Source organism: Tauraco erythrolophus, chromosome 31 (genome assembly GCF_009769465.1).
Source record: "Tauraco erythrolophus isolate bTauEry1 chromosome 31, bTauEry1.pri, whole genome shotgun sequence".
NCBI classification, from domain to species: Eukaryota; Metazoa; Chordata; class Aves; order Musophagiformes; family Musophagidae; genus Tauraco; species Tauraco erythrolophus.
The window spans coordinates 897221-923795 of record NC_141495.1 but is presented as its reverse complement, the minus strand read 5'-3'; the positions used below and the strand labels follow the sequence as shown (position 1 = coordinate 923795).

The 26575-nt window shown below is 70.1% G+C and overlaps 4 protein-coding genes across 4 annotated transcripts; 3 read left to right on the top strand and 1 right to left on the bottom strand.

Moving 5' to 3' along the window:
- Nucleotides 1-2147: 2147 nt before the first annotated feature.
- Nucleotides 2148-4133, bottom strand: LOC147526526 (tubulin alpha-1C chain). The gene is made up of 3 exons (XM_086628658.1): nt 3914-4133; nt 3682-3830; nt 2148-3122 (listed from the first exon to the last, which is right to left on the bottom strand). Exons 1-3 carry the CDS (start codon nt 4032-4034, stop codon nt 2148-2150), a joined length of 1245 nt encoding a protein of 414 aa, XP_086484784.1. The 5' UTR covers nt 4035-4133.
- A 6002-nt stretch (nt 4134-10135) lies between these two features.
- On the top strand, nt 10136-13471 carry TUBA1A (tubulin alpha 1a). The gene is made up of 4 exons (XM_086628656.1): nt 10136-10187; nt 11390-11612; nt 11695-11843; nt 12491-13471. The coding sequence occupies exons 1-4, from the start codon at nt 10185-10187 to the stop codon at nt 13469-13471; spliced, it is 1356 nt and encodes a 451-aa protein (XP_086484782.1). The 5' UTR covers nt 10136-10184.
- Nucleotides 13472-16103: 2632 nt separating this feature from the next.
- LOC104379399 (tubulin alpha-1B chain) lies at nt 16104-19740 on the top strand. The gene is made up of 4 exons (XM_086628657.1): nt 16104-16142; nt 17582-17804; nt 17887-18035; nt 18760-19740. Exons 1-4 carry the CDS (start codon nt 16140-16142, stop codon nt 19738-19740), a joined length of 1356 nt encoding a protein of 451 aa, XP_086484783.1. The 5' UTR covers nt 16104-16139.
- Nucleotides 19741-20646: 906 nt separating this feature from the next.
- LMBR1L (limb development membrane protein 1 like) lies at nt 20647-26077 on the top strand. Its single transcript, XM_086628620.1, has 17 exons — nt 20647-20718; nt 22379-22463; nt 22773-22809; nt 22956-23095; nt 23193-23296; nt 23370-23496; nt 23608-23676; nt 23833-23897; nt 24029-24104; nt 24228-24311; nt 24526-24602; nt 24680-24757; nt 24861-24934; nt 25018-25108; nt 25361-25427; nt 25511-25672; nt 25762-26077. The coding sequence occupies exons 1-17, from the start codon at nt 20647-20649 to the stop codon at nt 25818-25820; spliced, it is 1467 nt and encodes a 488-aa protein (XP_086484746.1). The 3' UTR covers nt 25821-26077.
- Nucleotides 26078-26575: the final 498 nt, after the last annotated feature.

Genomic DNA, 26575 nt, shown 5'->3' with positions numbered 1-26575 from the left:
CCTGGGGGACCCCTCCGGGCCCTGGCACCGCCCCGGGGCCCCTCACCGGGACACGCTCCTCCCGGAGGGTCCAACCCTGCCCCGGTCCCGTCTCCCCTCGCAGTGCTCGTCCCGGTCCTCTCTCGGTGCGCCCCCCCCGCCGTGCCCCTCCCAGTGCCCCGCCCTTCCGCAGAGCCCGGCTCTCCCCCGCCCCTCCTGGTTCCCCCCCTCCCCACCACACCCGGGGCATCCCCCGGTCCCCTCTCCCCGGTACGCGGCCGGTCCCTCCCCAGCGCACCCCGGTGGGTGCCGCGCTCCCCTCCCCAGTGTCGCCGGTGCCTCCCCCGGGCCCCTCCCCAACATCCCTGGTGCATCCCCCGATCCCCATCCTAGTGCACCCTAATCCTGGTGCATCCGTCATCCCGGGGCACCTCCTGGGCCCCACCCCGGTGCATCCCCCAGTCCCCATCCCGGTGCACCCCTCATCCCAGAGCATCCCCCAGGCTCCATCTCGGTGCACGCTCTGGTCCTCACCCCGGTGCACCCCTCATCCCGATGCATCCCCCGTCCCCGCCGCCCACCCACCGCTGCTGCAGGGCCACCAGGTCGGTAGCCAGCCCGTCCCGCTCGGCCTGGAGCCGGTCCCGGTCCCGGCCGAGGCGCTGCAGCCGCTCCCGCAGCCCCCGCAGCTCCCCCTGCACCAGCCCGGCCGTGCGGGGCGCGGCGGCGGCGGCGGCGCGGCCCAGGGCTGCCCGCAGCGCCCCGTTCTGCCGCTCCAGCGCCCGCACCCGCTCCAGGAAAGCGGCGAAGCGATCGTTCAGCGCCGCCAATTCCTCCCGTTCCGTATCCCGGGCCGCAGCCGCCGCCGCCAGCCGCCCCGGAGTTACGGTGAGGGGCGGCGGCGCCCCGAAGGCGCGGCGCTGGGGAGGGGCGCGACCGCTTCGGCTCATGGCAGGACCGGGAGGGCGGCGGCTGCCGGTACCGGCTGTTTATAGCGGGCGGCGGCTCCGCCCCGCCGGGGGGACCTGAGGGTGCGGGCACGAGGGGAGGGGTCTCCCGGCGGGGGGGGGGGAAGACCGGAGGCTGCGGGGAGAGGGGCCGGGAGTGGCCGGGGACCCCCTCGGGTTGCGGGGCGGGGGGCGGCAGGGTGCCCCCTCGGGGGTGCGGACAGAAGAGCCCGGTAGCACCAGGGGCGGTGGGGAGAGGGGTCGGGGGTGCCCGGGGGGTGCAGACGCCCTCCTGGGCTGGGGGAGGCCGGGTGCCCCCCTGCCAGGACGCAGGAGAGGGGCTGGGGGACCCCGCGGGGTGCAGGGCAGTACCGGGGGTTATGGGGTCCCCCCCCAAGTAGCACAGAGAGAAGGGGGTGCAGAGAGGGGCTGGGGGCTGCAGGGTGAGCTCCATCCTCAGCAGAGCCCCCACCTCACCTGGGGCCTGCCATGCCCGGGGTGCTCAGCCCCAGGGAGCTGGCAATGCCAGCCCTGCCCATCCCAGCACCAAGGGAGGGGGCCCTGTGTCCCACCCCCCCCCCCCCCATGACTCGGCTTTGCCAGAGCTGCCATGTGCAGGGGGGGCTGGATAAGGGGCCCCAGCCCCCCCCTTCCCTAGGAATGGTTACAGGAAGGGGTCAGTGCCTCTGCCCAGGGGCTGGGGGGGTCCCTCCTCCCCAGGACCTCCCCCCAGCTCTGCAGAGCACCGCAGGGAGACCAGCACCACCAGCACAACACTGTGTACAGCCCAGGGCCCGATCCTGTCCACAGCTGGAGAGAATCTGGGGGGGACAGGGTGCCAAGGGGTCCCAGCCTCCCTGGGGGCTGTTCTAGGGGACCTCACCCCAGCTGGGCACCCACCCATGTTCCAGGAACCCCTGACAACAACACAGGGGGCATGAAACCACACCCCCCCACACCCCCCCCAAGAGGAGGCAGCCCAGCAGGGCACAGCCAGCTGATGGCACAGGACCCAGCCAAGGGACCCCTGTCCCACACAGCCCCCCCAGCTGCAGGCAGCCCAGACCAGCTCAGCCCAGCCAGGACTGTCCCCCCCCCCATCAGGATGACCCCCCAAGGCCACCACGAGGCAAATTGCACTGGGACAATAATGGAGGCAGGAGTGGAAAGAGCAATTTTAATGAACAGCAAACCAGTGAAACCAGCAGAGGAGCCAAGGCACTAGTATTCCTCCCCGTCCTCCTCTCCCTCCACACTGTCAGCCCCCACCTCCTCGTAATCCTTCTCCAGGGCGGCCATGTCCTCCCGGGCCTCCGAGAACTCCCCCTCCTCCATGCCCTCCCCCACGTACCAGTGCACGAACGCCCGCTTGGCGTACATCAGGTCAAACTTGTGGTCCAGGCGGGCCCAGGCCTCGGCGATGGCCGTGGTGTTGCTCAGCATGCACACGGCGCGCTGCACCTTGGCCAGGTCCCCCCCGGGCACCACCGTGGGCGGCTGGTAGTTGATGCCCACCTTGAAACCTGTGGGGCACCAGTCCACGAACTGGATGGTGCGCTTGGTCTTGATGGTGGCGATGGCGGCGTTGACGTCCTTGGGCACCACGTCCCCGCGGTACAGCAGGCAGCACGCCATGTACTTGCCGTGCCGCGGGTCGCACTTCACCATCTGGTTGGCCGGCTCGAAGCAGGCATTGGTGATCTCGGCCACCGTCAGCTGCTCGTGGTAAGCCTTCTCGGCCGAGATGACCGGGGCGTAGGTGGCCAGCGGGAAGTGGATGCGGGGGTACGGCACCAGGTTGGTCTGGAACTCCGTCAGGTCGACGTTCAGGGCTCCATCGAAGCGCAGGGAGGCCGTGATGGAGGACACGATCTGGCTGATGAGGCGGTTGAGGTTGGTGTAGGTGGGCCTCTCGATGTCCAGGTTGCGGCGGCAGATGTCATAGATGGCCTCGTTGTCCACCATGAAGGCGCAGTCGGAGTGCTCCAGGGTGGTGTGGGTGGTGAGGATGGAGTTGTAGGGCTCCACCACGGCCGTGGAGACCTGTGGGGCCGGGTAGATGGAGAACTCCAGCTTGGACTTCTTGCCATAGTCAACGGAGAGGCGTTCCATGAGCAGGGAGGTGAAGCCGGAGCCGGTGCCACCCCCGAAGCTGTGGAAGACCAGGAAGCCCTGCAGCCCTGTGCACTGGTCAGCCTGAGGAGGAGAGACAAGGGGGGGGTCCGGAGCGGGTCAGCCATGGCTTCACACCACCTTCCTCCCCAGGATGGGTGCAGCAGGAGCCACTTGGCCCACGCCAGCCCGTGGGCAGCCAGCTCAGCCTTTGATGTGCCGGGAGCTCCCCGAGCGGTGCCAGTGGCACGGCAGGTCCGGCCAGCCCTGGCGCCAGCCTCAGCGTGGGAACCAGAGGTTCAAAGAGCTCAGGTGGCTGCACCAGTCAAACCAGTGCTCTACCAGCACCCAAAACACCACTTCGTGGCCCCCCCTGCCCTGGGGGCACCAGGCTGGGTGGGGGCCAGGCTGCCCCTGGGGCTGGCATGTCTGTTGTGGGTGCTGGGGACAGCCCAGACCGGTCACCCAGGCCCCGGGCAGCGGGTTCCTCCTGGGGCAGCCACACCTTCTTCAGCCCCAAAGTGCTGATGGAGCGAGAAGAACCTGCTGATCACCACCCCCCCAGGGACACCCGCTTCCCTTTGCCCCCAGCCACCCCCCGGGGTTGAACCCACCCTGTGAGACCCCCCCCCCCAGGACCCACCAGCTTGCGGATGCGGTCGAGGACCAGGTCGATGATCTCCTTCCCGATGGTGTAGTGCCCACGGGCGTAGTTGTTGGCCGCATCCTCCTTGCCCGTGATCAGCTGCTCGGGGTGGAAGAGCTGCCGGTACGTCCCCGTGCGCACCTCGTCTGCGGGGACAGCCCGCCCACCCCGTCAGTGCCCGCCGGCCACAGTCCACAGCTGCCCCCCACCCGCAGCCCCCTGCACTCACCGATCACCGTGGGCTCCAGGTCCACGAAGACGGCCCGCGGCACGTGCTTGCCGGCCCCCGTCTCGCTGAAGAAGGTGTTGAAGGAGTCGTCCCCCCCGCCGATGGTCTTGTCGCTGGGCATCTGCCCGTCGGGCTGGATGCCATGCTCCAGGCAGTACAGCTCCCAGCAGGCGTTGCCGATCTGCACGCCCGCTTGGCCCACGTGGATGGAGATGCACTCGCGCTGCGGGGGCACAGCGGGGGCCGTGTCACCCCTGGGGTCCTCCCTTTGGCCCCCCGGGTGCGGCACCAGCCCAGGACCCCTGAGATGGGCTGGCACCCAGCTGGGAAGGGCCAGCGCCCGGGATTGGACGGGGCCAGCACATCCTGGGAGCCTGATTCTGGGCTCTGGGGGTGTGTGTCCCCCCCCCAACACCAGTTGGAGCTGTTCACCCCCCCGCTGCCCCAGAGCCAGGAGTTGGGATTCCCCAGGGTTATTCCTGGTCCCCACTGCTCCCAGTCCCTCTCCACTCAAGCCTTGCACTGGGAGTGGGAGAACTGCAGCCCCCTCCCTACAGGGCTGCCCATCACACTCCCCCCCCAGTTCGGGGGCACCCCGTGCCCTACAGAGAGGGGAACAACCCCCCCCCCTCCATTTTCTCCACCAAGCCTGATCCACGGGGATGGGCGCCAGGCCAGCAGGATCCCCCCCCCGCCCCCGGCCCCAGCCAGTTCCACTCGGGGCAAGAACAAATTTCGCGGACCGGGAAAAGTTTCCCTTCGTTTCCCGGAAAAGTTCCCCGGGGGGGGCTGCCCCCGCCGTCGCCCCACGCCGCCGTGACTCGCTCCCACCCGCGCTCCCGGCGAGGGGCACTCCGTGCCCGGGGAGGGGGTCCCTGGAGAGTTGGGTACCGCCCGCTCCCCCCTGGGGGCACCGGGGTGGCCGGGGGGGCTCACAGGGCCCCGCGTGTCCGTCCCCCCCCCTCCCGGGGCCGTGCATGTGCTCGGCAGCCCCACGGGGCGTCCCGGTACACGCGAGGAGCCTTCCCCCCCCCCCCCCCCCCAGCCCGCACCCCACGTGCTGCCCCGGGCACGGGGGGGACCGGGCATCTCCCCGTGCCCCCCAGCCCCACGCGCTGCACCGGGGGGGGTCCTACACCCCCAGGGGGTCCCACCCCCCCCGGCCCTCACCATGGCCGCTCACTGCCCGAACCGTTACGGAGCCGCCGAGGAGGGAAGCGAGGGGTACCCGGGCGCTGCCCCCCCCCGCCATATACCCCGGGGGGCGGGGCCTCCGCGGGGCGGGGCACCCAGGGCGGGGCACCGCCTTGCCCCGCCCTTCCGGATCACGCTGCCCCGCCCACCAGCCACGCCCTTCGCCGCGGGCCACGCCCCTCCCGCCCCGCCTCGATTCCGACTGGCCGGTTCGAAGTCGGCCACGGCTGCGTAGGCGGTGACGTCAGCAGAAAGGAATCTGGATGGCGGGAGGCGGGGCGAGGGGCGGGGGGGTGTTACGGGGCGGGGGGGGGGGCAGGAGGTGACTGGGAGGGGCAGAAGGGGTCGGTGGGCATTGGGGGCAGCGGGGCTGGGGGGGCTGAAGGGGCGGGGGGGATTAGTGGGGCTAAGGGGGTGGGGGGGGGGGGTTAGGGGGGCTTTGGGGGCGGGGGGGGCGGCGCAGCCTGGCCCGGGGGCCACGGGGGTCCCGCCGTGCCCGCCCCGGTGCCGGTGCCGTGGGAAGACCCGCGGGCACCCGCCGCGCCGGCTCCCGCCCCCGGCCGCCGCCGCCCGTGTTCGCCCCGGGGGCGGCTCCCGTGGGGCAGGACGGACGGGGCGGGGGGGGCACCCCACGCGCACCCCCGGGCGGCAGCCCCTGGGCCCCCCCGCCCCACCCTGGGCTGGGGTGGGTGTGGGTTGGGGACACGTTCCCAGGGCCAGGACGGGTTTGGGGACAGCGTGGGGACACTGGCTGCCCCCGAGACCCCCACGCGGGGCTCCGAACGCCACCCCTGCGGGGGGTCGCCCCCTCGGTGTGTGTCCCCGGGAAGGGACCCCGTCCCCACTCTGGGCTGGCTGCAGAGCGGTGAGGGTGGGGGGACCAGGACGTTCCCGGGGGACCCGCTACGGCGGTGTCCCCCCTGCCCTGGGGAGCCCCCGGGCACGGCCCGGAGCAGCGCGTCCCTGCGGGGCCATCGTGGCCCCCTGTGCACCCCTGGGGTCCCTGTGACCGCCCCCCCCCCGCCCCAAGGCTGCAGCCGACCCCCACTGCACAGCGCCGTGCACAACGGCTCAGCCGGGGCCCCCAGGGCTCCCTGAGAACCCCAGTGACCCCCCCACTGAGCACCCCCAGTGTCCTCCCCACTCCCTGGACATCCCAGTGTCCCCCAACTCTCTAGGCACCTGGTGTCCCCCCACTCCCTGAGCACCCCCAGTGTCCCCCCTACTCCCTGGGCAACCCCATTGTTTCCCCCACTCCCTGTCCACCCCAGTGTGTCCCCCCTCTCTGGGCACCCCGATGTCCCCTCCACTCCCTGGGCACCCCCAGTATCCCCCCCACTCCCTGGGCACCCCCACGTCCCCTCCACTCCCTGGGCACCCCCAGTATCCCCCCCACTCCCTGGGCACCTGCTCCTTCCGCCACCGGTACCACCAAAGCCCCCCGAGCCCCCACCACCCCGGCTCCAGGGCCCTGCTGGGGGTCGGGGGGTGCTTTGTGGGGGTGGGGGCTGGCGGAGCAGAGGCTCCCCCCGGTAGCGGGGTCTCTCCCGCCTCGCCCCCTCCCCCCCCCGCCCCCGCCCCTCCTTTCTCGCGGGCTTTGCCGCAATGCGGTGCTGCCCCGCCAGCGCCCGGCGATGCTGCAGCCCCCTCCCCACGGCTGGCACGGCCCCTGCCCCCCCCGCCCCTGCCTGCCCTGCGCCCTGTCCTGCCCCCCCTGCCCCCTCCCGTGCCCCCCCTCCCCGGGGCTGAGCTGCCCTTTTGTGGCTGCCACAGCGCCGGGAGGGAGCGGGATGGAAGGGGGGGGGGCACCCCAGCTGCGGGGACACGCGAGGACACCCCCCTGCACCCTCCCATGGGGTCATCCGCTGCCCCCAGCACCGAGAGAGGGGGGTCCATCACCCTGTCCTTTTGGAGGGAGCTGGGGGGTCGCGCATGGACAGGGATGGGTGCCACCACCTCCGCCGTGCCCCCCCCCCGGCCTCCCAGTCCCACCCTGAGCCAGCCAGGGGATGGCGGGGCCCATTCGGTGCCCCTCCACCTCCCCCCCACAGCACCAGGGCCTCATTCCTGCACCCCGGCGAGGAGCAGCCTCTGCCCCCGGGCTGCCCCCCCCCCCCGCCCTCCCCGTCCCGATGAACCCATCACATCGATGGTGGCGGGGACAGACAGACGGACGCGGGTGCTCGCCCCCCCGCTTCTGCGGGAAAACAGGTTAAAAATAGCAGCAGCCGGTGCCCGGGATGTCACCCCCTCCCCGGGAGCCGCGACAGCCCCCGGTGGGGCTGGGACCCCCTGATCCGCGGGGATGGGTGCATCCCGGTTGTGGGGTGCGAGGTCACTGGTGAGGGACCCCCAGGAAGGGCCCGAAGTGGGGGGGCTGGAAACCTCGGCCGTGGCGCGGGCAGGGAGCCAGCGGCTGGGAAAGCGGCTCACGCCGGAGAGGGGCTGAGAGACCGGCTCTTGGAGCCCCCCCGAGATGCCCAGCCTTGGGGGGGGTGGCAGCCATGGGCAGGGCTGGGGGCTTTGTGCAGCTCGGGGGGGCACCCTGGTGGGACCGATGGCCTGTCCCGCTCGGCAGTGCCCGGGCAGCAGACATGGAGGGGGGGGCAGGGGGGGCAGCAACCGTCACCAGGAGCTGCCGTGTTGCTACCAACAGTCAACACAGCACAGGCCGCTGGGAAGCACCCGGGGGGGCGACACTGGGAGCTGGGGGGGGCTGAGAACTGGGCCAGACCCCTCCACACTGGCACATACTGGGTCTGAACGTCAGGGGGGTCCCGGGGCTGGTGACCCCCGTGGCAGGGTGCCGTGTTGGGGGACCCTGGGACCTGTGTACCCCCCCCCGGCACGGCACAGCAGGGTCAGGCACTGGGGGGGCCCTGGGGATGGTGCCCCCCCCATTCGGCACAGCAAGGACCTAGTTCTGTCTCCCAGCACCCCCCTCGGGCCAAGCCCTAGGATGGATGTCGGGAAAGGAGAATGCAGGGGGGGGGTCTCCAGGCTGTCTCCTAGCAACTGGTCTCCTAGCAACCCTGCCACCACAGCCCGTTGCCTGGCAGCAGTCGGCGGAGGGGGGGCGGGGGGGGGGGACACGGACACAAGTGGCCTTCCATACCTAATGAGATGGGAAGGGGGTGGGGGGTACACCCCCCCCTGCACCTAGGGCCCCTCGTGACCCCCGGGGGTGGCTGAGCCACCCACTGCCCCACAGGGCACCCCCTGCCCACGGCTCAGGGGGCAGGATGGGCAGGGACACCCCCTCCAGCCCGGAGAGGGGTCCCCGAGGTGGGGGCTGCTGTGAGCCCCCAAAACCCCAGGCCCTGGGGACACCGTGGGGACGCTGTGGGGACGCTGAGGCCTCGGGGCTGTGCGGAGACAAAGGGCGGAGGCGTTTCCCCACCCCACTGCGGGGTCAGGGCTGGGGGCTGAGCTGCGTTGGGGCTGGGGTCCCCCCAAACACCCGGTTGACACAGGGACCAGCCTGGTGGGAGCCGAATTTCCCAGTTCTCCTCCACTCGGTGCATCTGCAGCTGTACGGCCCTTTGTTCCAGCGGGCGATGCCCGAATCCCGGCCCCTCTTTGTCTGCAGCCCCGGGGGAAGCTGAGCCCCCCGCCCCTCGCCGCTCCCACCCTGCTTCAGCAGCACCCCGAAAGCATCGGGCCGGCAGAGCGTGGGGCTGGCAGTGGGGACGTGGGTCTCATGGTGGGGATGTAGGGCTGGCGGTGGGGACGTGGGGCTGGCGGTGGGGATGTGGGGCTGGCGGTGGGGATGTGGGAACCTGGAGCCACCCAGAAATCTGCATAATGTGCAAAAAGCGGAGAAAAACGTGATTTCTCGGGGGGGGCATCCTGGCAGCTCCACCTGCGGCAGCTGGGGCCAGCCCTGCCCGCGCCTGCAGGCTGGGGTCACCCCTCTGCAGGGACTGAGCCCCCTCGACCCCCCCACCTCAGGGTGGCGGGGGGCCATGCAGGGGCTGCAGCAGATGGAGGGGTGGCCGGGGGACGCGTGTCCCAGCTGTGTCCCAACCACCGGCTGCCGCAGAGCAGCTGCCGCTCGGTCCAGGCCCCCCAGCCCCAAAAACCGTACTGGGAGCCACCTCGGGGCTTTGTGCCCCGGGTCCCCCTGCTGTCCCCAGCCCCCCCGGCCCCACTCGTCCCCGGCTGCCCCGGGGGAAGGCGCCTTCTCCCCCCGGCTGGGCCCCGCGGGGCTGGTTTGTGCTGCCCGAGCAGACAAAGAGGCGCTGGAAGGGAGCGGGCACGGCCGGGAAAGGGCCGGGCTGTGGCCAGGACGGGCACCGGGCCACGCTGGGCACGGGGGCCAAGACGTGGCTGGGAACCGGGGCACTGGGGCATGGCCAGGCACGGGGACAGTGTCCCCGGTGACGGGGACAGGTACATGGCCGGGGATGGGGACCGGGGTGTGGCCAGGGATGGGGACGGGGACGCGGTGGGGATAGGGATGTGGTCACGGATGAGGGCAGGGACATGGCTGGGGACAGGGACGGGGACAGGGACATGGCTGGGGTTGGGGACCAGGGTATGACTGGGAACAGGGACCACAGCATGGTTGGGGACAGGGACCAGGGTGTGGACAGGGGTGTGGACAGGGATGGGGACAGAGATGGGGACAGGGATGGGGGACAGGGATGGGGGACAGTACAGTGGCCAGACAGGGGGGCGGTGGCACAATTTGGGATGGGGACCAGGGCGTGGCCGGGGACGGTGACTTGGCCAAGAACGGGGACCGCGGCACGGCCGGGCTGGGGACAAGGACACGACCGGGACCGGGGCCCAGACAGCGGCGGCGGCGGGCAGGAACCGGCGGCGGGGCCGCTCCGTGACCGCCGCAGCCCCCGCCTCCCCCCCCCCGCCCCGCCCGGCCTTTGTCTGCGGCTCCGGGGGGGCATTACCTCATCCCGCCCCGCGCCAATGGCCGCCGCCGCCGCCGCCCCCGGCCCCGCCGCCCGCCCCGCCCCGACGGGCTATAAAGCCCCGCGCCGAGCCCCGCGCTCCGCCGCGCCTCTTACATCGACCGCTTCAGCGTCGGGCTGTGAGACCACCGGAGCCGACCGCCGCCATGGTGAGGGGGGAGCGCGGGGAGGGGGTCCCCGGTCCCGCCGTTGTCCCCGGTCTCCATCCCCCTGCTCCCGTTTCCCGTCCCCCGCCCGGGATAAGCAGGATGGGGCCCCTCGGCCCCGGGGCTGAGCCCGCACCGGGCGTGGCTCCCGTTACACCGGGCAGGAGGGGGTCGTCTGGGACCCGGCTCCGAGTGCGGCTCCCGTTAAACGGGGCTGGATGGGTCCTCGTGCCTCGCTCGGGGCTGAGCACCGAGCCCCTACCGGGCGTGGCACCCCTTAAACCGAGCAGGATGGGACCCCCCGGGACCAAGCCCTGAGCCCGCACCGGGCACGATGCCCGTTAAACCGAGCAGGATGGGTTCCCGGTGATGAGCCCCAAGCCCGCACTGGGCGTGGCTCCCGTTAAACCGGTCAGGATGGGTCCCCGGTGCTGAGCCCGTACTGGGCGTGGCCCCAGTTCGACGACGCAGGATCGGGCCCCCCCGTTCCCGGTACCGAGCCGTTGTCCCGTACTGGGCGTGGCTCCCGTTAAACCGGGCAGAACAGCCCCCCCCGCGGTGCTGAGCCCTCAGCCCACACTGGGCGTGGCCCCGGTTTAACGGGGCAGGATGAGTCCCCCAGTGCGGGGAGGCAGGGCATGCTGGAGCTCCCCCGGTGCTGAGCACCCTGTCCTACACCGGAGGACGTGGCAGAACAGGATGAGACCCCCTTGTCCTGCACTGGGTGTGGCCCTGGTTCAGTGGGGACCCTCGTGGGCAGGATGAGCCCCTGGTGCTGAACCCCACACACACACTGGGCATTGCTGGGTCTCAACAGGGTAGTTGAGAGGCAGGATGGGACCCTCAGGGCTCCCCATCTTGTCCTGGGTGTGGTCCCAGTCTCCTGGGCCAGGATGAGCTCCCCATCCCACAACTGGCAGGGTCCCAGCGCCTTCAGGGGGCCAGGCTGGGACTCCTGGAGCTGAGCACCCCCCTGCACGGGGCGTGGCCCCCCCCGCAGCCCTTAGTGCCTGCCAGGACCCAGAACAAAAGGCTGCGCCTGGGCAGGATCAGGCCCTCGGGATGTGCTGGCCCCATCCAGCCCCGGGTGCTGGCCCTTCCCAGCTGGGTGCCAGCCCATCCCGGGAGTCCTGGGCTGGTGCCACAGCTGGGGGGGACAAAGGGAGGACCCCAGGGGTGACGCAGCCCCCACTGTGCCCCCGCAGCGCGAGTGCATCTCCATCCACGTGGGCCAAGCGGGCGTGCAGATCGGCAACGCCTGCTGGGAGCTGTACTGCCTGGAGCATGGCATCCAGCCCGACGGGCAGATGCCCAGCGACAAGACCATCGGCGGGGGGGACGACTCCTTCAACACCTTCTTCAGCGAGACAGGGGCCGGCAAGCACGTGCCGCGGGCCGTCTTCGTGGACCTGGAGCCCACGGTGATCGGTGAGCGCGGGGGGCTGCGGGTGGGGGGCGGCTGTGACGGTGGCCGGCGGGCACTGACGGGGCGGGCGGGCTGTCCCCGCAGACGAGGTGCGCACGGGGACGTACCGGCAGCTCTTCCACCCCGAGCAGCTGATCACGGGCAAGGAGGATGCGGCCAACAACTACGCCCGTGGGCACTACACCATCGGGAAGGAGATCATCGACCTGGTCCTCGACCGCATCCGCAAGCTGGTGGGTCCTGGGGGGGGCTGGTGGGCTGTGAGCCGAGGACAAAGACCCGGTTCTCGGTCTTGCCAGGGTTGGGTTTAGATTTAATTTATTAATTAATGTTAATCCTGTTGTGCAGCCGGGTTTGCTGGAGCCGCTCCACAGCGCCGCGGCCCCCGGGCGCTGCCGGTGCTGAGCTGTGCAATTCCCTCTTTGTTCCCGCTTGGCTCTGGCCGCGGCCGAGTCCAGCTGCGCGTGGCTGGGGACGGCGTCCTGGTGACTGCGCAGGCGGTGGCGGCCCTGACCGGCCCCTCCTGGAACCATGCGGCTGTATCGGGGCTGGTGCGGTGCCCCCCAGACCCCTGGTGCCCCCCAAACCCCTGGTGCCCCCCAGACCTCTGTCCCAGTTCTGCTGCCAAGCCTGTGGCACCCTTTCCCCCTGCAAGGCCACTCTCACACCTGGGGGGCTGAGGGGCTTCCCTGGGGGATTCACCCCTCCCATGAGTCAGTGCCCAACTGGTGTGGTCAGGGCCACCGTGTCACCCATCCTGGTGGCTCCTGCTGGAAATCCCCCAAATGTCCTCGTGAGGCTACAGTGAGGAAGGAGCAACTTCTGCTGCTGCCCGACTAAACATGTGTGTGTCCACCCCCTCCTTGTCTCTCCTCCCCAGGCTGACCAGTGCACAGGGCTGCAGGGCTTCCTGGTCTTCCACAGCTTCGGGGGTGGCACCGGCTCCGGCTTCACCTCCCTGCTCATGGAACGCCTCTCCGTTGACTATGGCAAGAAGTCCAAGCTGGAGTTCTCCATCTACCCGGCCCCGCAGGTCTCCACGGCCGTGGTGGAGCCCTACAACTCCATCCTCACCACCCACACCACCCTGGAGCACTCCGACTGCGCCTTCATGGTGGACAACGAGGCCATCTATGACATCTGCCGCCGCAACCTGGACATCGAGAGGCCCACCTACACCAACCTCAATAGGTTGATAGGCCAGATCGTGTCCTCCATCACGGCCTCCCTGCGCTTCGATGGAGCCCTGAACGTCGACCTGACGGAGTTCCAGACCAACCTGGTGCCATACCCCCGCATCCACTTCCCGCTGGCCACCTACGCCCCGGTCATCTCGGCCGAGAAGGCTTACCACGAGCAGCTCTCGGTGGCCGAGATCACCAACGCCTGCTTCGAGCCGGCCAACCAGATGGTGAAGTGCGACCCGCGGCACGGCAAGTACATGGCGTGCTGCCTGCTGTACCGCGGGGACGTGGTGCCCAAGGACGTCAACGCCGCCATCGCCACCATCAAGACCAAGCGCACCATCCAGTTCGTGGACTGGTGCCCCACGGGTTTCAAGGTGGGCATCAACTACCAGCCGCCCACGGTGGTGCCCGGGGGGGACCTGGCCAAGGTGCAGCGCGCCGTGTGCATGCTGAGCAACACCACGGCCATCGCCGAGGCCTGGGCCCGCCTGGACCACAAGTTTGACCTGATGTACGCCAAGCGGGCGTTCGTGCACTGGTACGTGGGGGAGGGCATGGAGGAGGGGGAGTTCTCGGAGGCCCGGGAGGACATGGCCGCCCTGGAGAAGGATTACGAGGAGGTGGGGGTGGATTCGGTAGAAGGGGAGGGCGAGGAGGAGGGGGAGGAATACTAAGCTCTCCCATGGGTGCTGCTCCCCCGGGTGACGTAAGCTAGTGAAGACCCCGCGTGGGTCGGTAGCAGTGTGTGCGCCGCGGTCTGTCCTGTCCATGGTCTGTGCTTCAGTGGAAAAGTCTGTTCCGGACCCACCCGTCCTCCCCTGTGGGTCCAAATAAAAAAGCAAAGCATTCCCTGTCCCCCCTGCCTCTCTGGTGTCTTCACTCTGCGCCGCCGTGACCTCCACACCCCCCCCCCCCCCCCCAGGTTTGGACACTGTCCCCCACAGTCCTGGGGTCCCCAGCTGCACCTGGGGTCCTTCACCCTGGTCCCTGAGCCCAGCACCCTGCAGCCCCCCCCCAGCCCTGTGCTCCCCAAACTGCTCCTCCCTCCCCACCCTGGAGCCCCTGGGCTGGGCAGTGTGTGTCCCCCCCCCTATTTGTGCCCCCTGTGCTGTGCCCTGGCTGGGGGGGTGCTGGGTGTTCTTGGGACCAGGAGCCAAGTGAGCACATGGGGTGGTTTAACTCCTCTTGGGGGGGCTTGGGATCTCTGACCCCCCCTCAGTTTGGCAGAAGCCTTGGGGGGGGCAGGGGGGTGTCTCTGCCTGGGCAGGGAAGGGGCTGCATTGCCCTGGGAGGTGGGGTTGGGGGGGGGGGTCTCCCATTGCCCACCATGGGTGGGAGCACTGGGGCTGCAGACCCTCAATCTCTGGGGTGGAGAGTGGCCCCTTCATCTCCCTGGGGTGCCCAGGGATGGGTGGGGGTCCCCCCAGCCCCATCCCTACTGTGTCTTAAAGCCCCTCTGTCCCTTCCTGCAGGGAAGAGGAGCAGCCCCGGCTATGCGGGTCCTGGCAGCCCCAGTCACTGGGGGGGGACGGGACACACACATGGGGTAGCAGCCCCCCCACTTCAGCACGGTGGAGGGGGTGGCTGTGCCCCCCCAGCATCCCCCCCTGTGGGCTCATGGCTCCAGTCAGGGATAAATAATGAGGAAGTTGAACATGGAGTGGAACTCAAGTGGGTGCTGCAGTGAGGGGGGGGGGGCAGACATGACACCCTGGGGACCCCCCCGAGACGCCCCCATGCCAGAAGCACCAGCTCCTGGTGGGGCGGTGATGAGTAGAGCCAGGAACGCGGCTCAGCCACGGCCATGCTGGCCCCAAGCACCGACCGGGACCCCCCGCACCGAGGGTGGTCGTGAGACCCCGGTGTGACTGGAGGGGGGGACAAAACACCCCCCCACCCCGTTCCCGGGGGGAGCGGAGGTGCCGAGGCGGCCATGCGGCAGCGGGACGAAGCAAATGGCGGGGAGCCACGTCACTCGCTGCAATGCAGCTGCGGCGGATGCTCCCGCACCGCCCCCGGCACCGCGGACCCCGGGGGTGGCTGAAGTTTCGGGGTGACCCTGGTATGGGGGTGACTCCCGGTGTGGGGGTGACCCCAGTGGGGGGCCAAGGGAGGGCCCCGGTGGTGCGTAGCGGCTGCCCCGTGCCGAAGGGGCCGCTGGGTTGGCGTGGCAAAACAGGAAGGTGGATTATTGGGAACAAATAGCTCCAGGGATTAGGGGGGGGCTTGTAATGGGCACCCCCCTACCCCCGTGCCCGCCCCCCCGGGGGCCCTGTCGCTCGATGGGGCTCCCTGCCCCATCGGGGCAGGGAGCCCCATCGAGCGACAGGACCCCGGAGGGGGGCGGGCACGGTGGGACTCCAGCACACCCCCCCCGTTTTGTGGGCATGGGGGGGGCTGGGGGCTTCGCCTGGCTCGTGGGGGGGACTGCGATGGGGTCCCAGTGCTGCGGGCACGGCTGAGACAAAGCTCAGTCCGGCGAGAGGGGGGTCTGCCCCCCCCCAGGCAGACCGAAAGGCGTCTGGACCCCCAAGTGCAGATGCAGTGGGGTCTGCGCACCCCACACCCCCCCCCGGGAAGATGCAGAGGGGTCCCGGGGCACGGTGCCCCCCCTCCCCGGCAGGATTCGGGGTTGCGGGGGCCACCTACAGATGAGCTGGGGGGGGTTGGGCTGCCGTGGGGTGCAGATGGGCCCGGGGGGGTGTTGGAGGGGCGGCTCCGGAGGGTGCAGATGGGCCGGTGCCGGGGGGGGGGGGCGGGTAGTGCAGATGGGCCGGGGGGGTCCGGCCGGAGAAGCCGATTAACGGCCTCGGGACGCGGTAATGGGGGGGGGGGGGGGGGGGCGGTGCGCCGGGTGCGGCAGCACGTGCTGCCCCCCCCCCCCCTCCATGTCGCAGTTTTCCTCTGCAGCGGAGCCGCACCGGGCGGGGGGAGGCGGCGGGGGGGGGGGGGGGGGGCGGCCGTTTCCCCCCTCCCCTCCGCGGCAAACGCAGTGAGGGAGGGGGCCGAGGCCCGCGGGGGGGGGGTGTCAGCCCCCCAGTGCCCCCCCCTCCCATGGGGGGGCCTTTCGCTGCATCCTGCGGCGGGGGGAGCCCCCCCCCCCCAAACCCCGCAGCGGCCGCCCGGCAGTGGGGGGAGGGAGGAGGTTGGGTGCGCCACGCGGCGCAGCCAATCCGCGGTGAGGATTGGCTAGATGGGCGGGCGTGGCGGCCAATAAGAGCGCGGGGCGGGGGTGTTGGCCCGCCCCCCGGGCCGGTATATAGGGGGGGTGCCCGGGGGCGGCGGCAGCCTGGTACTTGCGTCGATTCTTTGCTTGTCGGGACGAGTAACCGCGCCGCAACCATGGTAGGGGGGGGATTGCAAAATGGAGGGGGGGCTGGGAAACGGGGGGGTGAAAGGCTGGAGCTGGGGGACGCGGGAACTGGGGGGAATGGGCAGGAGGGGAGGGGGAAGGACTGGGGGGCACAAGGATTGGGGGGCACACAGCAGAACGGGGGCTGGGGGGGAGTAGGGGGGAGCTGAGGGGGTGCAGCTGGTGCGGAGGGGGGTGGCAAAACAGGGGCTGGGGGGGTCTCGGGGGGCAGAGCAGGGCCTGGAAGGGCAGAGCAGGGGCTGTGGGGGAACAGGCAGGGGCTGAGCAGGGCATCGGGGGGGCAGAGGAGGGGCTGGGGGGGGCAGAGGCAGGGGCTAGGGGGGCATCGGGGGGCAGAGGAGGGGCTAGGGGGTATTGGGGGGCTGAGCAGGTTATCGGGGGGGCAGAGCAGGAGCTGGGGGGGAGCATCGGGGGGCAGAGCAGGGGCTGCGGGTGCCGCCCTTGCCGGGGGGAGCCCCAACACCGACCCAGGGGCAGCACATGGTCCCGGGTAGGCCCCCCCGTGGGGGCGGGGCTCCGTCTCGCTTTTGGCGCCCAAGCCCCGACCGTTACCCTTCCCGCGCGCGGGAAGGCGCGGGGCGGGGGCACAGCCCCGCCCCTGCGGCAGCAGCTCCCCCTCCCCTCCCGTCCCCATCCCAAATCCAGCCGGGAACCCCCCAGCCTCACTCTCCCCCCGTGGCGGGGGCACAGGGTCCCTGTTGTGTTCCCCCCCTCCGCACCCACCCCAGTCCGACCCCATGGGGCTAATCCTGCTCCGCGGCTCCTTGGGGGGGGGGGCCCCACACGGGCTGACACCCCCCCCCCCCACCCCCGGGCGGGAGGAATTCGCGGGAGCAGGTGGTGCGGCGCAGGGTGCAGCCGGGAATGTGCTGGATCCGCGGCGGGAGGGGGGGGGCTGGGCAGAGTGACCCCCCCCCCCGGGGAGGGGTGGGCGGTGACGCCATCGGCCCCCCCCGCTGGTTTCGGGCCGGCTGGTGCAGTCACGTCCCCGCTGCCGCGCTGCGTGCTTCCTCCTCCTCCTCTTCCTCCTCCTGCAGCGCGGCCTCGCCCTGCTGGGCTGTAAAATGTCCTCCCCGGGCGCCATTTGGGAGCGGGTGGAGGGGGGGGTGACGGTACCCCCGGTACCCCCCGGGCAGTGCCCAGCGGTGGCTCCGGTCTGTCCCGCAGCACGTACTGGTCCCTCCCGGGGCTGAGCCCGGCTGGTTGGGTCTGCTGGAGGAGTTGGGGGGGGGGGGGGCACCCCCAAGACCCAGAACAAAAGGCTGTGCCTGGGCAGGATCAGGCCCCCAGGATGTGCTGGCCCTTCCCAGCTGGGTGCCAGCCCATCCTGGGGGTCCTGGGCTGGTGCTGCAGCTGGGGGGGACAAAGGGAGGACCCCAGGGGTGACGCGGCCCCCGCTGTGCCCCCGCAGCGCGAGTGCATCTCCATCCACGTGGGCCAAGCGGGCGTGCAGATCGGCAACGCCTGCTGGGAGCTGTACTGCCTGGAGCATGGCATCCAGCCCGACGGGCAGATGCCCAGCGACAAGACCATCGGCGGGGGGGACGACTCCTTCAACACCTTCTTCAGCGAGACGGGGGCCGGCAAGCACGTGCCGCGGGCCGTCTTCGTGGACCTGGAGCCCACGGTGATCGGTGAGTGCAGGGGGCTGCGGGTGGGGGGCGGCCGTGACGGTGGCCGGCGGGCACTGACGGGGCGGGCGGGCTGTCCCCGCAGACGAGGTGCGCACGGGGACGTACCGGCAGCTCTTCCACCCCGAGCAGCTGATCACGGGCAAGGAGGATGCGGCCAACAACTACGCCCGTGGGCACTACACCATCGGGAAGGAGATCATCGACCTGGTCCTCGACCGCATCCGCAAGCTGGTGGGTACAGACCCCCGGTGGGGAAGGGGGAACGTTCAGGTGGGACCTGGATGGCAGCAAGGAGCCGGGCTGTGCCCCCAGGGTCCGGGTGTGTTTGGTGGTTCTTGGCACCCTGTGCCAGGCTGGGGCTCCCTGTGGGGTCTGGATCCCACGAGTGGAGATCAGGATCAGCCCCTTCCCCTCCCCATGGGCTGAATCCTCTTCTTCAGGACCCTGCGAGCCCAGGATGTGCCCCCCGAGGGTGGTGTGTGCCTGGGGGTGAGATGGGGCCTTGGGGGTGGTGTGGGGGGCTGTCTCCTTTCTTCCCTTGGGAAAATCTTAAATCCTCCCTTTTTTAGGGTCATGTGAGGTTTCTCCTTGATCTGGACTCTGATCCTTCTTATGTACGAGCAGCCATGCCGCGTGTTTAACTCATGCCAGGGCAGCCCGTGCGGGTTCCCTCTCCCCCAAAGCAGATCCCCTGGGGCATGCAGGTGCCCGTGCTGCCAGGGCTGGCTCCTGCAGTGGGAAGGAGCCGAGTGTCCCCCAATCCCTGCGGGAAGGGACCCCTTCCCCAGGGTTGATGCACAGGGTGCCATGGCCGGAAGCAGTGTCAGGGCGCTTGGGCAGCTGCCTGCGTCGCCAAGATAAGCGGAGTGAACACTGGCCACCTTGGGCAACCTGGCAGCAGCTTCAAGGCACAGTTACTGACAGATGGCCTTGTTTTCTCTTCCCTTCTCCCCAGGCTGACCAGTGCACAGGGCTGCAGGGCTTCCTGGTCTTCCACAGCTTTGGGGGCGGCACTGGCTCTGGCTTCACCTCCCTGCTCATGGAACGCCTCTCCGTTGACTATGGCAAGAAGTCCAAGCTGGAGTTCTCCATCTACCCGGCCCCACAGGTCTCCACGGCCGTGGTGGAGCCCTACAACTCCATCCTCACCACCCACACCACCCTGGAGCACTCCGACTGCGCCTTCATGGTGGACAACGAGGCCATCTATGACATCTGCCGCCGCAACCTGGACATCGAGAGGCCCACCTACACCAACCTCAACCGCCTCATCAGCCAGATCGTGTCCTCCATCACGGCCTCCCTGCGCTTCGACGGAGCCCTGAACGTCGACCTGACGGAGTTCCAGACCAACCTGGTGCCGTACCCCCGCATCCACTTCCCGCTGGCCACCTACGCCCCGGTCATCTCGGCCGAGAAGGCTTACCACGAGCAGCTCTCGGTGGCCGAGATCACCAACGCCTGCTTCGAGCCGGCCAACCAGATGGTGAAGTGCGACCCGCGGCACGGCAAGTACATGGCGTGCTGCCTGCTGTACCGTGGGGACGTGGTGCCCAAGGACGTCAACGCCGCCATCGCCACCATCAAGACCAAGCGTAGCATCCAGTTCGTGGACTGGTGCCCCACGGGCTTCAAGGTGGGCATCAACTACCAGCCGCCCACGGTGGTGCCCGGGGGGGACCTGGCCAAGGTGCAGCGCGCCGTGTGCATGCTGAGCAACACCACGGCCATCGCCGAGGCCTGGGCCCGCCTGGACCACAAGTTTGACCTGATGTACGCCAAGCGGGCGTTCGTGCACTGGTACGTGGGGGAGGGCATGGAGGAGGGGGAGTTCTCGGAGGCCCGGGAGGACATGGCCGCCCTGGAGAAGGATTACGAGGAGGTGGGGGTGGATTCGGTAGAAGGGGAGGGCGAGGAGGAGGGGGAGGAATACTAAGCCCCCAGTCCCTTCTGTCGCTGTAGCATGTCCACGAAACGTTCGCTTCAAACACTTGAGCTTCCGTGTGTGCCGGGGGGGGGGCTCAGCCCCGTGGCCCGGCCGGAGGGACGCTGGGCTCCGTCTCCCTCCGATGTTCTTGTCGGTTTTCCATGTGTCTGTACCACGTCTGTGAATAAAAGGCTTTAAGAGAAGCTGCTGCCGTGTCGGATACAAACCCTCTGTGTCAGTGCCGGGGGGGGGGGGGGTGAAGGGGGGGGCAGGGTTGGCCTCGGCCCATGGGAACAGACTGTCCCCATTGTCTGTGCCCAGCGAGACGGGCAGGATGGCAGCGCTGCTGCCGGCAGCCGGCTCTGGCCGGCCCTTCCCCTGCCGGTCTGTTCCCTGGGGAGGGGTGAACCCCCCCATGACCCCCTTCCTGGGTGCTATGGGATGGGGGGGGGACGCTGGGGCACCCTGGGTGATGCTGCTCTGCTGGGTCCCTCCATGAGCTGATTTTGGTGCGTTACGGCCCCCGGCGGCTCGGCCCACCCCCCCTCGGGGGATTAACCCCCCCGGGATTAGCGCTGTTCCCGGGATTAGTCCGGTCCCCGCGCTAATCCCGGCCCCTGCCCGCCCGGGGGGGGGGGCTGCTACCCCCGTGGGAGCGGCGGGCAGAGCGCGGCGGCGCCCTCAGCCTATCAGCGCGCCCCGCGTCGTCCTCGACCAATGAGCGGGCGCCTCATTCACCGCCCGAGGCCAATGGGGAGGAGGGGGCGGGGCCTGGCGGGGCTCTTTCAGGCCGCGGCGAAGCGGGGCGGGGCCAAGCGCGGAGGGGGCGGCGCCACCCGCCGCGGCGCGGACGGGCTCGGTGCGTCCCCCGGTAGTACCGGCCCGCCGCGCCCGGCCCCGCCATGCCGGCCGGAGATGGCCCCTGCGGAGCAGGACGCTCTGTCGGTGCGGGAGCAGCTCTTCCACGAGCGGGTCCGCGAGTGCATCGTGAGTACCGGCGGCCCGCGGCCGCGGTGAGGGGCTTCGGGCAGGGGAAGGGTCCCGGTGCGGCGGCGGGGGAAGCTGTAGGGTCCTGGCTAGGAGCCCGCAGTCCCTCGGGATGGCCGGGTTCCCCGGCGGCGGTTCTGGGGCACGGCTGCCGCTGCGCCCCGCGCACGGTCCTTATCGGTGCCAGAGCCGCGGCGGGCCGGCCGTGCGCCCCGCAGATAGCCGGGGCCCGGGGCCGTGCCGAGCCCCAGGCGCGACCCCCTACCGGGTCCGGCCCAGCCCCTGCGCCATGCCGGTCGCCCCCCACGGCACTGGGGTCCCGCCGTGCCCGAGCCCCGGGGCTGGACCCCGCCTGCCCCGACGGGAAGCCCCTGGGTGAGTGGGAGGGCTGGGGGTGCCCAGTGCTGGGGTGCGGTGGTGTCAGACCCTGACCCCTGCCTCTGACCCAGCCCCCAGGACATGGGGTGTCAGCGGGAGGGGGCCCTGCAGAGCCCCCCCAAACCGTGGGCACCGCGGAGGGCAGCAGCTGCGTCTGCTCCTCTGGTTCTGCCCTGCCGGGAGAGGGCACCGGCTGCTGCGGGCTCAGGGACGGAGACGAGCTGGGTGTTCCAGTCCTGGCATCTCCCAAGGGCCCTCCGGGATGCTGCATGCAGGGTGGCCAAGCGGGCTGTGACCAGCAGTGCCGGGGCCACCTGGCCACCACCGGGCTCGATGCCTGCGGGGAGGAGCCGGTGGCATCTCTGCGCTGGAGCTCCCCAGACTTCTGCCCCGACCTGTCCCGGGGAGCGACGTCTCTCCCAGGAGCTCCTGGCTCAGCACGGCCAGCGTGGAGCTCACTCAGCCTCACCCCACTGGGAGTGGGAGGTGTTGGAGTCCCCCGGCCCGGCCAAGGTTTGGGCTGCGGGGTGCAGCCCATGGCAGGAGGGGACTTGCGGCCTGAGACCCTTCCCTGGGCAGAGGCAGGACGGGGGGCCCTGCTGGGCACTGCCACTCCAGGGGTCCGGAGCTGGACTGGCTCCCAGAGCTCCCTGCCACCCCACCTGGCAGATCCTGAGGACCCCCAGCCGGTTGAGCCCCCCGGGCCAGGCAAGAGGGAGGTGACGTGACTGCTCTGCTCCACCTGTGCCAAGGTGGCAGATTGGGGTGACCTTTCCCCATCCTGCCGCGTTCCTGGTGGGATGAAAGGTCATCGTGTTCCTTGAATGTCACCTGCTCCGGCCGGACCTTGGCGTGCCGGCAGGAGTGGGAGGAACGCCACAGCTGGCCTTGGTGCCCGGCTCAAGGCTGTTCCCGTGGCTCTGCCAGGCGCTGGTGCCAGCAGGACGAGGGCTGTGGGGTCAGGTAGTGATGGAGCGGGACGGGACGGGTGTCCCACGTGGTCTGGACCACTCTGATCCCTGCAGATCCCTCTCTGCCAGCCCAGGCTGACCCAGAGCTGCTGAATGGGGTCTCCCTGTGTCCCCCCGGGTGCTGCGGTGGCACCCATGGGTGCAGCCCTCATGCACGGATAGAGCTGAGCGCACGTCTGGGGCGGAACCAGAGCCAGGAGTGGAAAAATAAATAGGGTGGAGCTGAGGGGTCCTGGGGCTGGTGGCATCACCGGGGGTGGGAGCGCTGCCCTCCGGGCCTGCCTGTGCTGCCCACGCTCCTCTGCCTGCAGATCTGTGCCCTGCTCTTCGCCAGCCTCTACATCCTCTGCCACTTCATCATAACCCACTTCAAGAAGCACACGGACTTCGCGGCAGGTAGGAGAGCGGGAGCTGCCGGAGCCAGGCGGCCGTCGGCAGCCGCGTTCAGCCTCCCCGGGACTCGTTCCTCCATCGCTTTCTGCCTCCCCCGGGAGCCCCGGTCCTGCCGCAGCCGGGGTTGCTGTGCCATCGGTCGCTACCGGGCACCTCCCCAGCTGCCATGGGAGGGGAGCAGAGCCCACACCCCCCAGGAGTGTTTCTGCAGTGTTCGGAGCAGGGAGGAGGTTTGGGAGCGGGCAGGGAACGATGCTCTGGGCAGTCGTGCCTCCCCCAGCCCCTGTGGTTTGGGTTTTTCCCCCCTCGCAGCTCACGATGATGAGGATGCTGCTGTCAACAGGATCGCGTAAGTCGCTGCCCGTCCCGCTCCCTGCCCAGCTGGGATGCTGGATCCCCCCTGCCCGTGGGGACCAGTGACCCTGGGGGGGCCACGGCCGGGCTGTGATGCCCGTGGGGGCCCGGCCGTGGAGCTGACGCTCACCCGTGCCGCAGACTGGGGCTCTGCACCTTCACCCTGGCCGTGGCGCTGGGCGCCGTCCTGCTGCTGCCCTTCTCCATCATCAGCAACGAGGTGCTGCTCTCCTTCCCCCACAACTACTACATCCAGTGGCTCAACGGGTCCCTCATCCACGGTGGGTGTGGGGGGTGGCCCCAGGGTGCCCTGAGGGCCGTGGGTTGGGGTTGTGCCCCCTGGAGCTCACCCCACGCCATCCCCCCTCTCCCCTCCAGGCCTCTGGAACTTGGTTTTCCTCTTCTCCAATCTGTCCCTCGTCTTCCTCATGCCCTTCGCCTACTTCTTCACCGAGTCGGAGGGCTTTGCGGGATCCAGGAAGGTGGGTGGCGCTGGGGGTGCCCCCCCACCCCGTCCCCCCTGTCCCCAGCTCCCCACTGACCCCGCTCCCGCAGGGCATCATGGCCCGGGTGTACGAGACGTCGGTGGTGCTGCTGCTGCTGACGCTGCTGGTGCTGGGCATGGTGTGGGTGGCCTCTGCCATCGTCAGCAACGACGCGGCCACCCGCCAGTCGCTCTACGGTGGGTGCTGCCAGGATGCGCCGGGGCTTTCCCGGCTCCAGCAGGGCAGGATCAGGCCCTGGTGCTGAAGGGATGCCCGGTGCCACTGGCCTGACCCCACCATCTCCACAGACCTCTGGGAATATTACCTGCCCTACCTCTACTCTGGCATCTCGCTGCTCGGCGTGCTGCTGCTGCTGCGTGAGTCGGGGGCGCGGGTGCCCTGGGGTGGATGCTGGGGTCTGGAGGGGTCGTGGTGCAGGGCTGAGCCCCCAGCCCCTACCTGGGACCCTTCTGGGGCCGTGGGGATGGGTGAGGGGCTGGGCATCCCCCGCTCAGCCTCTGCTCTCGCCGCAGTGTGCACCCCCTTCGGCCTCTCCATCATGTTCACCGTCACTGGGAAGCTGCTGGTGAAGCCCCGGGTAAGGTGTCCCCCTCGCCCCAGTCCCACCACCCCAGCCTGGGGGCTTACAGTCCCTGGGGCTGCCCGGTCTCCCATCCTGGGCACCGGGTGCCATTCACGCCCCCCCACCGGCCCCTCACCCATGCCCAGCTCCTGGAAGACCTGGACGAGCAGTTGAGCTGCACGAGGCTCGAGGAAGCCGCCGTGTCCCGCAGGATTTGCTCTGGTGGGTGCCCAGCATGGCCACTGGCTGGGGAGGGGGGATGCTCAGGGTGGGGTGGGGACCCCTCTGCCCCCCACATGGGAGCCCTCAGCCCCCATGAGCCCCTCGGCACCTTCCCCTGGGCAGGCAAATCTTCCTGCTGGCTGAACTTGAACGTGGAGCTGCTGCGGGAGCAGTTCTTCAGCATCCGGAGCAAGAGGCGGAAGCTGGGTAAGGAGGTTGGGGGGGGCAGGGGGGGGGCATGCCCTGGATGCCTGGATTCTCTCCAGCTTGGCACTGGGAGCCCCATAGAGGGCGGGTGGGTGTGAAACCGGGTGGGGGGCTGTAACCCCCTGTCCTGGCACCTAAGGGCCCCCCCCCAACCTGCTGCCCTGGGGTGGGGGCTCGTGCTCCCCTCTTACCTGGGCACACCTCCCCTCCGCAGAGCTGCGGCACCGAGCGTCGCCCTGGCAGAGGAACCTGGGCTACCCCCTGGCCATGCTGGGCCTGCTGGCGCTGACGGTGGGTGTCCCTGGGCTCCCCGGGGGGCTCAGCCTGGCCTCCCCCAACCACCCTCATGCCCCCCCTGCTCCTCCCAGGGCATCTCCGTGCTCATCGTCTGCTTCCACGTCCTGGAGCTGCTGCTGGACGATGCCGCGATGCCCCGGGGCATCCAGGTACCCGGGTGGGGGGACGGGGACAGTGCAGAGCCGTGTCCCACGCTGGCCTGGGGATCGCTCCCCCTCCCCAGCATGCCACCTCCTCCTCCTCTCCCAGCAGGACGCGTCCCTGGGCCAGGTCTCCTTCTCCATCTTGGGCTCCTTCGGAGCTGCCCTGCAGGTCGTCCTCATCCTGTATCCTTCTGGCGGGCACTCGTGTCCCCCGCACCATCCCTGGGGCCATCCCACCCCGTTCCCCTCCTTAACGCCCCTCGCAGCTACCTCATGGTCTCCTCCGTCGTGGGCTTCTACAGCTCCCCCCTCTTCACCCGGCTGCTGCCCGAGCGGCAGGACACCCCCCTCACCAAGGTGGGAGCTCCGGGCTGGGGCTGGGGGGCTCCCAGGTCCCCCTCAGGGTGCGGGACCCCCTGGTCCCTCCAGCGTGCGGTTGTGGGTGTCCCCACACGTACCCCCCACCTCCTGCTGCTTTGGGTGCAGGCAGGGTCCCGGTGGGTCTCTGGCACTGGGGAACCCCTTCCCCAGCCCGGGGGGGGTGCCAGGCACTGGGGCAGCGCTCACCCCCCCCCCCCCCCCCCCAACAAATGCTTCTGTCCCCCCCAGATCATCGGGAACTGCGTCTCCTTGCTGGTGCTCAGCTCAGCCCTGCCTGTCTTCTCCAGGACCCTGGGTGAGCCCTTGCGGGGGGTCAGGGTGACCCCAGGACTGGGGTGTCCCCAGGGGTGCCCTGACCAGCACCCCCCCACCCCCCAGGGATCACCCGTTTCGATCTCCTGGGCGACTTTGGCCGCTTCAACTGGCTGGGGAACTTCTACATCGTCTTCCTCTACAACATGGGCTTCGCGGGGCTCACCACCCTCTGCCTGGTCAAGAGGGTCTCCTGGGCCGTCCAGGCTGAGCTCATCCGTGCCCTCGGTGAGGACGGGCACACGGGGACAGGTGTTGGGGTGCCCCTCTTGTGTGTTGTGTCCCCCCCCCGGCTCTCACGCTCTCCCTCTGCCCAGGTCTGCACAAGCTGCCGCTGCCCGTGACGCGGTCCCAGCCCCTCGGCGAGCCCTGCTAGGGCTGGGGGACGGGCACGGGGACGTGCCCCCCCACACCGTGGTGGCCCCCATGATGGCCACCAGCCACAGAGCTGGCCCTGGCGGTGACTGGAGCCCCTCAGGGAGAGCTGAGATGCCATGAGGAGGGGGTTGCCCCCCTCCCCAGGTCTGTCTCAGCCTGTTGCGCTACTGAGCCTTGTCCTTGAGCCGTGACCCCGTCACAGCCCCCCCATGGGCGCGGGGTCGTCCCCCCCATTTACATACCTCATGCAAGAGCAGCCAGATCCCCTCAGTGCCCCGGCTGCTCCCTGGGGTGCAGTTGGGTTTTAAATGTCCCCCCAGGCCAGGGACTGTCCTGACACTGCAGTGGGGGCCCTGTGCCCCCCCTGCCCCCTGACACTCCACACCCTGTCCCCGTGTCACCCCCAGGGCTGATGGGGGCACTGGTTGGGCCCCAAGGGAGGAGCAGGGCTGGAGGGTGGGGGCACTGGGGACCAGCCCCCCCCCCAGCAGATGGTGTGATGAGTCTGTCGGGTCTCTGTTACCACGGAACTTGTTTGGAGCAATAAACAATCTCTTTTTTAATATAAATATATCTGAATCTGGGGGGGTTATTCTCCCTCAGGGCAGGGCTAAGTGGGGGGGGGGGGCTTCCTGCCCATAGGGGTCCCAGTCCTGTGTTTCCCCCCCCCCTTCTCCTTTCTCTGGGGGCCATAATTAACCCTTTTCCTGGCTGGAGCTAATGAGCCCCTTCCAGGAAGGGCTGAAGGAGGGG